General features: G+C 35.3%; 1 protein-coding gene across 1 annotated transcript; it reads right to left on the reverse strand.

Annotated features, from left to right (window-relative positions):
- Window positions 1–1,303: 1,303 nt before the first annotated feature.
- Window positions 1,304–4,894, reverse strand: LOC122589389 (putative nucleobase-ascorbate transporter 10). The gene is made up of 14 exons (XM_043761683.1): window positions 4,791–4,894; window positions 4,538–4,635; window positions 4,280–4,456; window positions 4,053–4,153; window positions 3,899–3,974; window positions 3,739–3,798; window positions 3,478–3,659; window positions 3,291–3,387; window positions 2,768–2,854; window positions 2,621–2,679; window positions 2,453–2,544; window positions 2,110–2,187; window positions 1,847–2,007; window positions 1,304–1,600 (listed from the first exon to the last, which is right to left on the reverse strand). The coding sequence occupies exons 1-14, from the start codon at window positions 4,840–4,842 to the stop codon at window positions 1,394–1,396; spliced, it is 1,527 nt and encodes a 508-aa protein (XP_043617618.1). The 5' UTR covers window positions 4,843–4,894; the 3' UTR covers window positions 1,304–1,393.
- Window positions 4,895–14,880: the final 9,986 nt, after the last annotated feature.

Consider the following 14,880-nt stretch of genomic DNA (forward strand, 5'->3'; position numbering starts at 1 on the left):
TCTATAAGGTGTAATGGGGGAGATTAGATTGTTGCTACTTCGGGTGGCGGTTCCCAATTGGTGACCACAAGAAGTGACGCCACAAGCCGAAGTAGGCTAAGGAGTGTGTGTAAGAGAAATGAGGGGAAGAGAGAGAGTGAGGGAGAGAGGCCCCTTGGTTGGTGCCTTGATTTTCTATTTATAGAGATGCTATTAGGGTTTTAGGATTTGGGTTATGGGCTTTACATGCTTGGGTCTAAATCAAACCTATGACTTAACATAGATGAGGTCATGCTCAGATCAGAAGGTTTCAGGACCCTCCGCAGCTTAGATCCGGAGTCTATGTCAGGAGCCTCAATGGAGGAGGGTCCGGAGGCTATGTCCCGAGCCTCTATGGAGGAGGGTCCGGAGGCTATGTCCGCAGTCTCTATGGATCAATCCGGAGGCTATATCCGGAGCCTCTCAAGAGCAACCATGCTCAAGTCCGGAGGCTTCGTCTGGGCCGGAGCCTAGTAGTCTCCATAGGGTAGAAGAGAGATTATTATCCCAAAGTTATTAGGGAGATGGTACATCATCATTATTTGATATATACTTTCGATGAATTTTTAAATCCGAGGGCGGAGTCCGTACGGCTAATGCATTTGGCGATCACACTTCATAACTTATCCCCTCCTATGACCTATCATCCCTACCATCTTACCGTCGCAAAGTAAGGGTACTTTCTCTTTATTCAAGTTTTTAAGTTTTTAAGGTTATTTAACCACTGTCATCTGAATCATGATTCATCTTCTAAAAGTACTTTCTGATTTCTAATTATTATCTGTTTATTTATTTGTTTGTGGCAAAAAATAAAGTTGTAACTTATAATGTATTTAGTAATTTGAGTTGTGAACTTGTGATCATTTGAAAACTAAAATTTTCGTGAAAACTATAAAACTGACTGAAACACACTATGACCTGGAATTTAACACAATGTGTTTTTATTTTCTTTTTGAAAACATATTGTGTTAAATTAATATCACAGTATGTTAATTTTATGATTTTTACGTACTATCAAAGACATATTGTGATTTAAAACTTAACACAATGTGTTTTTAGATTACACCATTAAAACACATTGTATTGGATTCATATTATAATGTGTTTTGGTCAGTTTTTTAATTTTACATAAACTTTAATTTTCAAACAAATATTTCATATGGTAATTCTAGAATATTATTTTTAGGGTAATAGATTAATTTTAGAAGAAAAATATGCTATTAAACTGCTGTGGGGTATTAGAATTTCATAATTTCAAAGAAATTAAGAACCGAAGCTTTTGTCAGATGGAAAACAAAGAAAAAATTTCTTCTACATTTCATCAGTTGCAAAATCCATGAAATACTAAAACCGAAACACATATTTAGCAAACTTGCTAAAAAGCTGGGAATAACTTGTTGAGTTTCCAGGGAAGTCTATAAAACTCATCCGTCCGAATGTCTTTACCATAATCCGTAAACTTGTCCCACCAATCTTTGCCATTCTCGTCGTTAATCCGACCAAGTGTGCAGTCCAACACCATTGCGATCATCACTGCCACACTTGCGTGTGACATCAATAGCACGGATACCATGTTGTTAAACTGCATTCATTTATATATAAAAGAAAAACTATAAATGGCCCGATAAATTGTATTCTAATTGGGGGAAAGTATTACTGGATGTGCATCTTGAAAGCCAACATTCATTAGTGAGAATCATATCATATACATAATATATATATCTAAAGTTATATGATTCTCACTACCGAAAGAAATTGGCAAATGTTTTAAATACATAAAACATAACAATCATATGTTGACATATAAGCAAAAGTAACTCAGACTTACCCAACTTGAATGTGTGTGCAGCGGACTGTGGTTGGCGGCGGCCCAATGTTCTCGGAAGAACTGCGAAACAGAAAGTCCAACAGAGAAAGAAAAGCCCAATATGATTTTAGTCCTGAAACTGTTGAGGTTACAGAACTGCAAGTGACTTAGTCCTACAGAAGCTGCATAAAACAGTAAATTTGTCATGACTAGAGGAAGATGCATGAAAAGTTGAAAACTATTTAAAATAAGAATGTAGTTGTAGATATGGAAAGGGGACATACAGACAGAACCGAAAAAGATGCAATATAAAGCTGCGGTGATTGGCAGAGGTATGGAGGCAAAAACAGCTCCGAATTTACCTGTCAAATGGATAAAGTCAGCAAGTATGAGCACGTTAGGAAGATATAAGTAGTTGTAGTACAACAAATATGTCACTTGAAAATGCTATTTTGGCCGCTGAAAAAAAGTTGTGTCAATTTAACACTTCTAAACTTGTAAAGGTGTTCAAATATGTGAACTAAAATATAGTGTATAATAGATTGCATGCATTGGGTTCACATTTTTTTTGTCAAGTTTTTAATGATTCAAAAGAATGTAGATTTTGCTAATGTGTTGTAATGATACCAAAGACAGAGAAGAAGATCATGAAAGCAGCTGATATTTGAATCACAAGTCGACTTCCAACTTTTGTAAAAGCCAGTGCGCCACAACTTTCACTACAATACACAAGACCATATTTAATTATAAAAAGACGAGTATATGTTTAAGAGGTCATTAAAAAATTGGCCATACATGGATGCCGAGAATCCAGTTACGGTACCACACATGCTGCCAAGGAAATTCGCGAAACCCTACCAAGTACCATCAACAAAGGATGTGATGTTGTAAACGAACTAACTGATATGAATACGGTAAGTGAGAATAACGGTTATGAGATACCAGCCAGCAGATACCACGGTTCAAAATACAAGGTGGCACAGGAGTGGCACTCCCGTATCTTGCTGTTGCCAGAAATGAGCCCGTGGACTGCATAGGAACGGATTTGTTAAATACTTTTGAGAAAGAAATGATAAACTATAGACTCAGATAGAGCTGACACTACTTTTGACCAATTTACCAAGTTTTGGTCCATTTTGGTTATTGTTTTACGGCTAACCTGTCATATGAGCTAAACTAGAGGATCTAACCAAAACCAAAACATACATAACTGGTCAAGGCGTGAATGTTTACCAAAGTGTAATAAGATGGATAAAAAATGCCCTAAGCTGAGGTATTCTGAAAGTTGGATTACTATATTGTGTGTGGAGTCATATTGCACACAAAAATCATTTTATTGTTAAACGGTTGCCACAACCCATCCAGTTTCAGCAATTATATATTGACCCATTACCCAATACGTCCAATCCTCCCATTTTGTCAACTCTAGACATGAGTACTGAGAAGAAAAGAGAAGTCAGGAGACCTCAATGGAAGAAACGAAAGAAGCAACCATCATCACGAATACTTCTCCAGCATCAAAAGTGGGAGTACCCCATTGAAATGGATAAGGAATATATATCCTGTGCTTAATTACTTAGAAACATAAGATCACATACACAACACAGAATTTTGCATCATATTTAATCAAAATACATATTTAAAAAGTTTACCAGGGAGCTTCATGTGTAAGTCCAGAAGTATTGGTACGACAAGCTGTTAAAGCTTCTGTAGATTTTCCATAAGCGCCACTCCATGTAAAAATTCCAGCACAAATCCATGAAACTGTAACTGATAACAACACTGCATACCGCTCAAATATTGTCTTCTTGGAGGTTATATACAGAGGAAGATACTGCAAAAAATCGATGTCAAGATAAGATAATTTTAATATGCCTTTTTAGTACTTAATTAGTGAGCTGTCCGAAACTTGCCTGTGAGATGAGGACTATCAACACCAGTTCTGCAAGCCCGATTGCCACACATTTTCCCAGCTACAAAAACAACACGAAAGGAAAAAGTTGTCTTTTAAGTCCTGAATATTAATATCCTAAACTAGAAATTTATTAAACACATATATGGATAAACATTTACCATGGGAAAGGCAAGATAATATAACCCAAATCCGGTAAAAGTAACAAGAGGAACAATTGAAAGCGGGCTAAGATACCTATACATGATTAAAATGCAGATATTTAGTTATTAATGTAGGAAAAAAAAAACAAAGTTGGATTAAAAAACACTTTACCTGACGATGTTTCTCCATAAGCCAAGGAATCCAAGGATCGTCTGGAAAACGGAGGCTAGTATAAGGGCACCCTGGACGCCTCTCATTGTTTGTGCAAACCTCTAAAAAGTTTTCTCAAAAGATCAACTTATAAGTATTAGGACAAGCAGGAAGTCATAAACCTTTCTAAACTAGAAATGGAAGAAACAAACAGTCAATATGTATAATATGATTAATTACGTACATACCTCATGAGATTCCTGGAATGCATTATATCTTTTTGCTCGAATAATGGACATAACAGGGACTAAAAATGAATGTGAACCACCAACAACGGATGGTAACCGAGTACCAAACGTGGTTTGAGTTAACGTGTTGATTCCTGAAAGAAAAAGTAATGTTTGGATCGCCTTGGCTTTCTCTACCTGGATTGACCCAACATGATCCAAATCACTAATTTGCATACTGATATTTTATTTAAAAAAAAAAAAAAAATTGTTCCTTACATTGTCACCTCCCATTTGAGAAACTGTTATCGTTGGTATCAAGACAGCGGTACCGAGAGTCAATATATAATGCTGGAACCCCAATAACACTGCTTCCTCTACATTTAGGAAAACAAAAGACGTAATGTGTGTATATATATATATAAATATACATATATATATATCCACAATAATATGGTTGATCTAACTATACATTCTAAAATGTGAATCATGCATACATATATATAGATATATACAAGAATAGAATGTTTACTCCATGGTGGTGAACTGTTGACACAATATTGAACGCCAGAAAGTTGCTCCATAACCGGGTGGGTCGGCAACACATGCTTAGGCGCGGCTTGTTTGGACTGATGATCAACTTGACCTGGATTAACCATTGTTTTGTTTCAAAGATAAAAAAAAGTTGCAAGTTATATATATAATGATATAAAATGGGTAAGCTAGCTACAAATATCCATTGGAAAAGATTTATGTAATCAACATTAAATTTAATTTAATATTATGAGGTAAATTTTGAATGTGTCTGGCTGTTACTGATTCAGAAGTAATAACTGCTGAGATATGGAATTGATTGAAATCATAAGCAATGAAATTATTGATTTGTTTACTATTTGAAATAAATATAACGTTTGAACTTGATCACTCTGTGGTAATTTTTCAGTGACATTATAACCAACTTATTATCAAATTTCGTATTCTCTTTCGGTTACAATCATTGTTTATCGTTTAATCTTGGCACCATTAAAAGTATATATGTAGTTCAGTTTTTACTTATTGACATGAAAGTTAACGTATATAATCATATATATGTAAAAAAATGGAGTGTTACTCACTTACTCGAGCAATGTAACCACCTTGAATAGTGTAAGAATTATTTGATAAATCATTGTTAAAGTACGAGAGATACTGTTCGCGTGTTGCGGTGAAAATTGAAATAGTGGGGGTGATAGGTCAAGTCATAGAGTATGATAGTTAAATGCCTTAACCGTACGTACAGGCTCCGTAGGTCAAGTCATAAAGTATGATAGTCAAATGCCTTAACCGTACAGGCTCCGCCTACGGATTTAAAAATTCGTCGAAAGTATATCGAATGACATCTCTAATGAAAGAGTATGAAATTTTAAGAACACCCATACAATTTTTATAATTTATCGATTTACAGTTTTTGAGATAAAAGATTTTGGATGAATTAGAGGAATAAAATGATTTATGGAAGAGAGAAAAAAAATGAGTGGATGAGATTTGAGAAGAGAGAAAAAAATGAATGGTATATTATAGGTATGTTAGGTAATGATGTTTAAATTAGTAAATAAAGAAGCAGGGTAATTTAAGTAGTTTAATTAATTAACTGAGATTTGAATAAAGAGCAAAATGATAAGTATTAGATAATTGTATAATTGTATAATGCGGACAAAGTATATATAGAGTTGACTTAAAAATATAAAGTAACTGTTAACTAAGATTATTATAATAATGGTTAATTGAGTAATAATTTCCAATATTAAAATGTGTACATTTTAGAAATATGATAATATAGTATAACATCTGATAAAATATATATGCGATTTCATAACTAAACTTAAAACATATATACATTAATTGTAGAAATAAAATTTTTGACTATATATAAAATAAATCTCTTACGAAAATAAAAGAGAATTATTTCTAGAAGTTTTTTTAAATAAAAATTTTATGTGTCAAGCTATGTGCTCTTGGTATCATATAATCCCTCGTAAACATATTAATCATATATTAAACACATAAACATTTAATCACATATTGCATTTTTAAACACATATACTTGAAGGGATTAAATGTTGACTAATGGAGAGGCCAAAAGTCCAACATAAAAAGTTTAGGATGTTACAATTATTTCTCTCTTAAGAGGATTCTCTCCTCATAATGGTATTCACCACACATAGGTAAACATCACTTCCATATCTCTAACTTCATCGTTTCATTTCCTTAACTCACATAAGTAGTATTTTTGAGAAATACTATTTATATCATCTACTTGGAAAATAAACTTATCCACTACTTTTACTTATTATCTCGGCACATTACCCTTGATAATCAATAGAACATGGAGTCAACCTGCCATAAGCTTCAATGCAAATCATACTTGACTGTTACCATGGTTCAATTAATGCATGAAGATTCACGAAGCAAATGATGCAAAATGATTTTCATGATGCATGGTTATTTTCAGTAAAATGAAATCTATTGTTTTATCTGTTTTACTCTAATACTTTTTTATTTTACCTAAAACCCATATATATATGGGGATGAGTATTGTAAAACAAGTATTGACGTAAAATAAATAAGACAAGATCTTGACCCTTAGATCTTGGTTATATTGATGCATAAAGATTCACGAAGCAATTGATGCACAATGATTTTTAGTGAAAAGAAATATATTGTTTTATTTGTTTTACTTTATATATATATATAGGGGACTTATATATAGAGGACAAGCAAATAAGAACTGTGAAGTCCCTCACTCGATGGTTTAACCCACAAGTGTAGAATAACAAGTCAAGTAATCACTAGAGATGACTAGTATTAAATGTCAAGTAAGCACTAGATTGGACTAGTATTACGATTAATATAAATGCAAGAATATATATAACGTAATACGTACTTAAGCAATATAAAGATAAACAAATAAGTAAATGGTGAGACACAATGTAATTTTCAAATGTATTTTATTTATTGATGTTAAATAAAATACAAGGTTGTTGCGGAACAAGATATTACAAAGTAAGTATCTAAACAACCTATGAATTACAAGTGATCTAATCTTTGTTAAATAAACTCTTTGATCGAGATACTTAAAGTTGTATGTATGACTGTTTAGATCGAGATTATTTGAGCAAAGGCACCAAATTGCAAAAGTATATATTTTGGACGAGGAAGTGACTTGGTATTTATAGGCAAAAAGAATAAATATAATATTCTTTTTGCCGTACAAATATGGTTACATGCATTTAAGGAAATTACATTAATTCCTTAAAAGCATTGATTAAAGTACAAGAATAAAGTCACATGACAGTGACTTGTCTTCTAATTAACCAACCACCTTTACATGCGTGTAAGGCTTTTAACAAAAGACAAATGGATTGTCCGGTTAAAGGCATGAAAAGGCATAAAGTCAATTCCTCATAATCAGTGTTCAGACTTGTAAGGTCTAGAACACTGACAAGGACTCCAGTCAGTAGATCTGGTAAGTCTTCCAGTGAGCTCCGCTATTTGTCAGACTTCTTTCTTCAGACTTCAGTCTTCAACTTCAGTGAGAATGTTCTTCAGTGGAGAGATCTTGACTGGAGTGAAGTCCAGTGAACAAATCTGGTGGAATCCAGATTTCTATACAAGTAAGTTGTTCACTGGTCTTCACATAATTTCTGGACAAATCTTCAGAGGGCTCTAGTAGTTACGTCTGGAGCGAGTCCAATAAATCTGGACCTAACAAGAACAGCCTTAAAATAAGAATAAAGTAAGAATACTTAAAAAATTACATTTTGATGCATTAAAAGTTCATAAAACTAACATAGTGTATAACTAATTATCATTAAATAAGTGAATAACACATTCGTCTATCAAAATCGAGAAAATCTCGTTTTTTGTTTTGTGCAGATGGATGCATGTTCATCAAAATGATGTATTCAACAAAAAACGTGATTTTTTCGATTTTGACAGATCAATGTGTTGTTTAAAACTTAAATAATGATAATTAGTTATGCACTCTGTTAGTTTTATGGACTTTTAATGCATGAAAATGATGTTTTTAAATGTTCTCACTGTTCTTATTTTACGAATGTTCTTACCGGAGTGTTACCATGTATATATATATATGTTAGTGTTATTTTAGTCTAATTAAGTTTGTGGTATATAAAAGATGGAATAACAAGATAGGTAATATAGTTTTTCAAGTTCTAAATTATTTAAAGACGGTAGGGAGTCCAGTTTGCATTAGCAAGGATTATATATATAAATTAACACAGACTAACAATTAAAAAATAGTTGCTAATGGGATGATACGATGTTCGTTTTATTTAAACAAATGTCATAATTGTAACACCCCAACTAAGGCGGAACGATGAGATGTACAGAAAGTCGAGTATTCAAAACAAAGGATTATAAATAACATTCATCATAGCTTTATTTGATTAAAAAAATTTAAAAATGTACAAGCATGTGAACCAATTTCCAAGTACAAATACGTCCACCATACTTGAATATTAAGTTCACGAAACAAATATCAAGCACATGAATAGTATACTACAATGATCAAGGCGGATTCCATTGCCCATCACAAGGTTTGATATTTGACTCCAAAGTGAAATGCAAATAATCATGAAGCATATAAATCCTCAATGCTTAAGCTTATCTCCCGAAAAGCATGAAGAAAAAGTGTCAACTACGAAAACGTAGTTGGTGAGTGCATAGGTTTTTATATAAATCTTGGTACATGCCAATTTTAACACTTAGAAAGTATATTAATGTTACATTTTGAAATTCCCAAACCATAAGACCGACAAAATTCTCATATCAAACCATCAAGTTTTCCAAATACTATAATGTCATTTCAAGACTTGGAAGAATCCATGGTAACTTATAAAGTTCTCATTTATCAAAATCATTATGAGAGAAAATATATCAAAATCATTAAGGTATTTAGAATACGCCTAGTAAACAAGAACAACTAATAATGATATCGATAAGTATCTAACGAGTTCTATAATGCCAAACATGACTATCAATGTCCCTCAATTTCACTCAATTGCACGTAATGTACCTTATTATACTCAATTGCACGTAATGTACTTCATTGTACTCAATTGTACATAATGTACTTCGTTGTACTCATTTATACATGACCATCAATGTTCACCCAGAAACAAACATCATGTGTATATACTTCGTACGATACTACTTTTGAAAGGCCTTTGATGCTTATATATAGGGTCACCCGCAGCCTTTCCACCACATCTCCAACCTTTCGAAGGTATTATCGTCTTCCATATATACACAACTAACCTAAAAGTCAACCAAACATGTACATTCAATAATCATATAACAACCACGTATTTACACGTTAACAATTCCATCAATCAAACAATGTCATCACTCAAAACACTCAACATATGCACAATCAAGTCATGTCATCATCAAGGAAATCAAACGTATGCTCAATTGAATTATGTCATCAATCAAGGCAACACATAATTGCATAAACAACAAGTTAACACACCAAGGTTGTACACTTTTCAGCCCGAATATCAAATGAGTAGGGAGTTACGGAACTCACCTTGATCGGCAATAGCAAGTTAATATCAAGCTACCAATGCCCAATGGTCGTCAAAAGTCCACAATCTAACAATATATGTCACAATACAAGACATGGTCAATACTAGTTATACTATACCACAATTTCCCCTAAAGATATTTTATAAGTCATTCGAGAACTTTTAAATGACAAATGAAGAGTTTTGGTTAGACACAGTTCAATGACTTAGCACCAAAATTCCACTTGAAAATCAAAGTGTTTAGAAATGTGTTTAACCAATTTTGTTAACCTTTGTATGTTAATATAAGACCAATAAAGAAGTTTTGGATCATTAAAAGTCGACCGATAATCGAACCGAAAACGTTGAGGAAGGACCAAAAGAGTGCGGTCGCTTGCATGGTCGGCCGTGTGAGCGTCTGCAGTACGGGAAGAACTGGGCACGTAGCACGACCATAAGCATGGTGCGTCTGTCTGAGCGGTCGTGCTCCAACTAGGCAGATTCTTGACTTCATGATCGACTAAGGAAGCTCCAAGACACATTTTTATGCATAAGTCAACATATTTAAACATCATTACACATAACTCACATCATAATCTTGATTCATAACATCAATCTTGACTCAAATCGTTTGTTTGACCTAATTTATCCACCTCAAAACCCTAATTTCGATCCAAACCGTTTTTGACCCAAAATTTAACCCAATAACACTTATATTTGACTAGGAACATGATTACAAACATAAAATGATGATTATAGGATGAGTTTCACTTACCAATCTTACCCCAAAGCTCAAACCCGAATTTGACCCGATTAGAAGTTTCCTTGCACTTTCAAGACTCAATCTTTTGATATGTTATTAAGATGATGATGATGATGGTGAAAACCTCCAACAAAACTTGCTTAATTTTCCATTAAGAGGTAGAAATCTAGAGGGAGGGAGATATATGTGTTTGTGTGTGTTTTTCCTGGAAGAGAAAAGAAAGAGAGGAAGATAAGAAATGAAATGGGTGGAGGAGTTGGAATGGGCCGGCTTAGATTCCAAAAAGGGTAGGCTCCCGCTCCGCCAAATTCGACAAATAGCTAATCGTTAACCCTTCAAATGCCAAAACAAACCCACAACATAACTTAACTTAACGATCTCGACTAACACATACGTCCCAAATTGCACGACAAATTGATCTATCTGTACCATTGCACTTAATGAACTTCAAATTGCAATTGAACTATATTCGCCAACTCGATAGTTAGTTAAATTGTACATATGGTCAAAAGGTCAGGAACCACGATTGTTACATCATTCCCCCGTTAAAGGAATTTCGTTCCGAAATTCGATAGTACCCTAGTTAATGAACAAATGTGGTTACTTAGATCTCATATGGTCCTCTTGTTCACAACGGAACTCGGTTTCACGTCTTGCACTCCATCTAACTTTGACAATTGTGTGATATTTGTTCTTTAGCCTCTTGGTCCTCGGTCTAAAATCTCTACCGGCTCTTCAACAAAATTGACCTTTTTGTCTACTTGAATCTCGTTCATAAGCACATGTAATGTAGGACCCGTCAAGCACTTCCCTAGGTTACAATTATGGAACACGTCATGCGCACCGTTATGTTCTCGAGGTAGCCACAATTGGTAAGCCACTTGCCCACTCGTTCAATGATCTCAAGGGTCCAATGTACCTTGATCTAAGTTTGCCTCTCTTTACAAAACGAATGACACCTTCCGACGGGAAGACTTTCAAAAGCACATAACCACCCACATTGAACTCCAATGGTCTACGCCTCGCATAGGCGTATTTCCTTTGTCTCTCACAACCAATTGTAATCTCTCTTTGATTTGAGAAATCGCCTTTGTTGTCTCGACTACTATTATTGGCCTGATAAGTTGGCTTCCCTTAATCTCCACTCAAGCAAGTGGAGAACGACACTTTCTACCATAAAGTGCCCTAGATGGAGCCATTTGAACACTCGCATGTTAAATATCATTATACAAGACCCCAATTAAAGTAAATGATCTTCCCAAGTTCCACCAATGTCAATAGTACAAGCCCTCAACATGTCTTCAAGCATTTGAATGGTCCTCTCGGTTTGTCCATCCGTTCGAGAAGGAAATGCCATACTCATGTCAAATTGAGTACCCATTGCTCGTCGAAAGGCTTTCCAAAAATTTGAGTTATACCGGATATTTCCTTCAACAACAATAGGACCCGTACTCCTTACTTAGACACCACTTCTTTAATGTACAAATGCGCCATGGTGTCAAATTTATCGGTCTCGCGAATGGCTAAGAAATGAGCCGACTTCTACAACCGATCCATAATCACCCGAATAGTATCATGAACCTTGCTTGTCTTCGGTAATTTCTTGATGAAGTTCATTGAAATTCTTGCCCATTTTCTCAAACGAGTTTTATGTCATCTCCAAGTATTCATTTTGTTCAACCAGTCATATCGCGGTTAAGTCTTTCCCACTCGGATTAATATTAGGTTCTATTAGTTGTAGACATGTAACACTTATTATGACGATTTGACATATAGTCAGCGCACTCGTGACGTGTTGCACCCGTTGTTTGGCAGCTCATTCACTGAAGCTAACTGTTTGCTCTCATTTCCGGTCTTCCCTTTGACAATGGAAGGGTTCATGTCCACGGCATCCAATCCTGACGGTACCCCATTCGTGTGATAGACAACGATATAGCAATCCATTTAAATTTCGAGAAGTTTTGAGAATCGCACACTATAAGGACTCGAGCTTCCCGCATCTCACGTATGGCTCGCACTATGGCACTTAATTGGCTCATCGTTCCCCTGTTTATGTGCTCTCGATTGCGCATTAAGCTAGGCGTTCAGTTAGATCAACATTAATTCCATCTTTGCTCACCACATGACCGAGGAAATGAGCTTCTTCTAGCCAACTCGCATTTAGAGAACTTCGCCTACAAATTCTCTTTTCTAAGCAATTCTAGCACTTCGCGTAAATGTTCGACAAGATATTCCTTCATCCTCGATTAAACAAGTATATCATTACTAAAGGGCAATGACAAACTTATCCAAGTTGGGCCGCTACACCCACTTCACCAAGCCCATGAACACCGTCGTTGCATTAGTCAACCCAAACGGCACACAACGGTGTATTCTAAATGCACATACCTTGTAGGAAACGTCGTCTTGAGATGTCATCTTTATGGACGCGCAATTGGCTCTAACCTGAACGAAGGTAAATCTTGGAGGAGGGATTAACACCTTCTAGTTGATCAAATAAGTTCTCATTTATCGAAAATGGATACTGGTTCTTCATCGCGAGCATGTTCAATACCCAGTAATCAATACACATCATAAAAGACTCATCCTTCTTCCTGGAAATAGAATAGGGGCTCCTCATGGCGAGTTATAAGGAGCTTTGGCTACCGATGCGACGTTAGGAGTTAGTTCGATATAGACATCGAGTTGTCGAGACGGTGTAAACCAGATAAATCATCTAGAAGCACATCGGGAAGGTCATGAACGATATGAAATGGTCTTCAACTCAACTATTGTAGCGGTAGCACTAAGTACTTTTGAACTAGAAGGATCCGATGTTTCACCTTAAACTCTTAAGACCTTACCATTAGACAATGGTATCTTGACCACTTTTTCATCACAATCAGTAACCGCATTAATCGTCAACATCCAATCTAAACCCGTAATGACGCCGAAACTTCCCATATCGAATGACACAGAATCAATGAATAAATCAAAGTCGTTTAAAGTCAAGATACAATCACGAAGTACTTGACTAAGTCTAGTTAGAGCACCATTGACCATTTCAATATCAAGCACAAGGTTTAAGGCACGAGGATGAATATCTATTGAATGAATGAAGCTATGCCCAACATCAGGAATCAAATAACACCGTGGCGTAATTATTGTTAAGAGTAAATGTACGCGATACCACATTAGGATCGTTGCGAACTTCAGTAGTACCCGCCTCAAAAGTTCACTTAACCCCCTTTCCTCTGGTTTTGTCATTTTGCACAACATGCCGCTTGTCATCATAATTGCTTGGCAACACCCACCGGTACGTTTAATTGTATCCACCATAGTAATGATCTTAAAGTTTATGACCCGAAGGTTAGTCTCAAATCTCTTACATGTTAGTCACACTAGTAGTCAATGCTCTCATACCGACATGTCACACATAAATCATATGTTTACACTAAGGCAAAAGTACTAATGTTCTAGGGGAATCGTTATGTATCATGCCATCATACCAAGTTAACAATAATTGTATCTCATCAAGCCACATACTTATGTTCAATACAGCACACAACTGCACAACTAAAACAAGTGGTCCAAGGTATAATCCGAATTCAATATGCTCTCTAGTTATCGTCCTGGTATGTATACAGGGTGTACCAGCGGCTAACCCTCCACCCATCCAACTCCCATTAAGCATATCGGTTCCTTATTATACTCTAGGCCAACATGTGCAATCCGTGATGTCATTAACTTTTTATAACACCAGGTAACCATAAAATAGTTGATCAGGCTCTTTTAGGGTTGCCACAATGTTACATCAAGTTAACGCCATAACTTCATTTTGCCCTAAATCATCAAACAACATCAATTTAAATCATCTCAATCCAACAATATGCACATGACCTCATTGACTTCAAATAACCACATTGACCTCATGCACTTGACCATCACACAATAAAACATTGTCCGCATCAACCAAGTTGTACCCATGTTATCACATTCATCACACTGTACTTGCCACAACATAACACGTTGTTCATATTGTACCCGTCACAAAACAACACATTGATCACATAGTACTCATCTCAAATCAACACAATGGTCACATAGTATCCATCTCAAAACAACACATTGTCTAATTGTACTCATATCATTACGTATATGATCCTGCCTACGAACTTTTAGTGTACACTTACAAGGTTCATACAATTCACATTGCATTCAAAATTCCTAACCATGCATGCTATATGAAAAGTTTTAACTTAAGCCGTAGTCTAGGTCAAACCGCCTAATTCTCTACGACCTACATGGGCCAC

The sequence above is a fragment of the Erigeron canadensis genome, chromosome 2 (assembly GCF_010389155.1).
Source record: "Erigeron canadensis isolate Cc75 chromosome 2, C_canadensis_v1, whole genome shotgun sequence".
In the NCBI taxonomy this organism is placed as follows: Eukaryota; Viridiplantae; Streptophyta; class Magnoliopsida; order Asterales; family Asteraceae; genus Erigeron; species Erigeron canadensis.

Bases quoted from the DNA above. Each gene is read 5' to 3' on its own strand.
- LOC122589389 (XM_043761683.1), bottom strand. From the start codon at position 4,842: ATGGAGCAACTTTCTGGCGTTCAATATTGTGTCAACAGTTCACCACCA. The intron at 3,975-4,052 runs GTAAAGTGTTTT...AATCATGTATAG, and splicing joins TTATGGAGAAACATCGTCAG to GTATCTTAGCCCGCTTTCAA. The intron at 2,680-2,767 runs GTATCTCATAAC...GGTACTTGGTAG, and splicing joins ACCGTGGTATCTGCTGGCTG to GGTTTCGCGAATTTCCTTGG.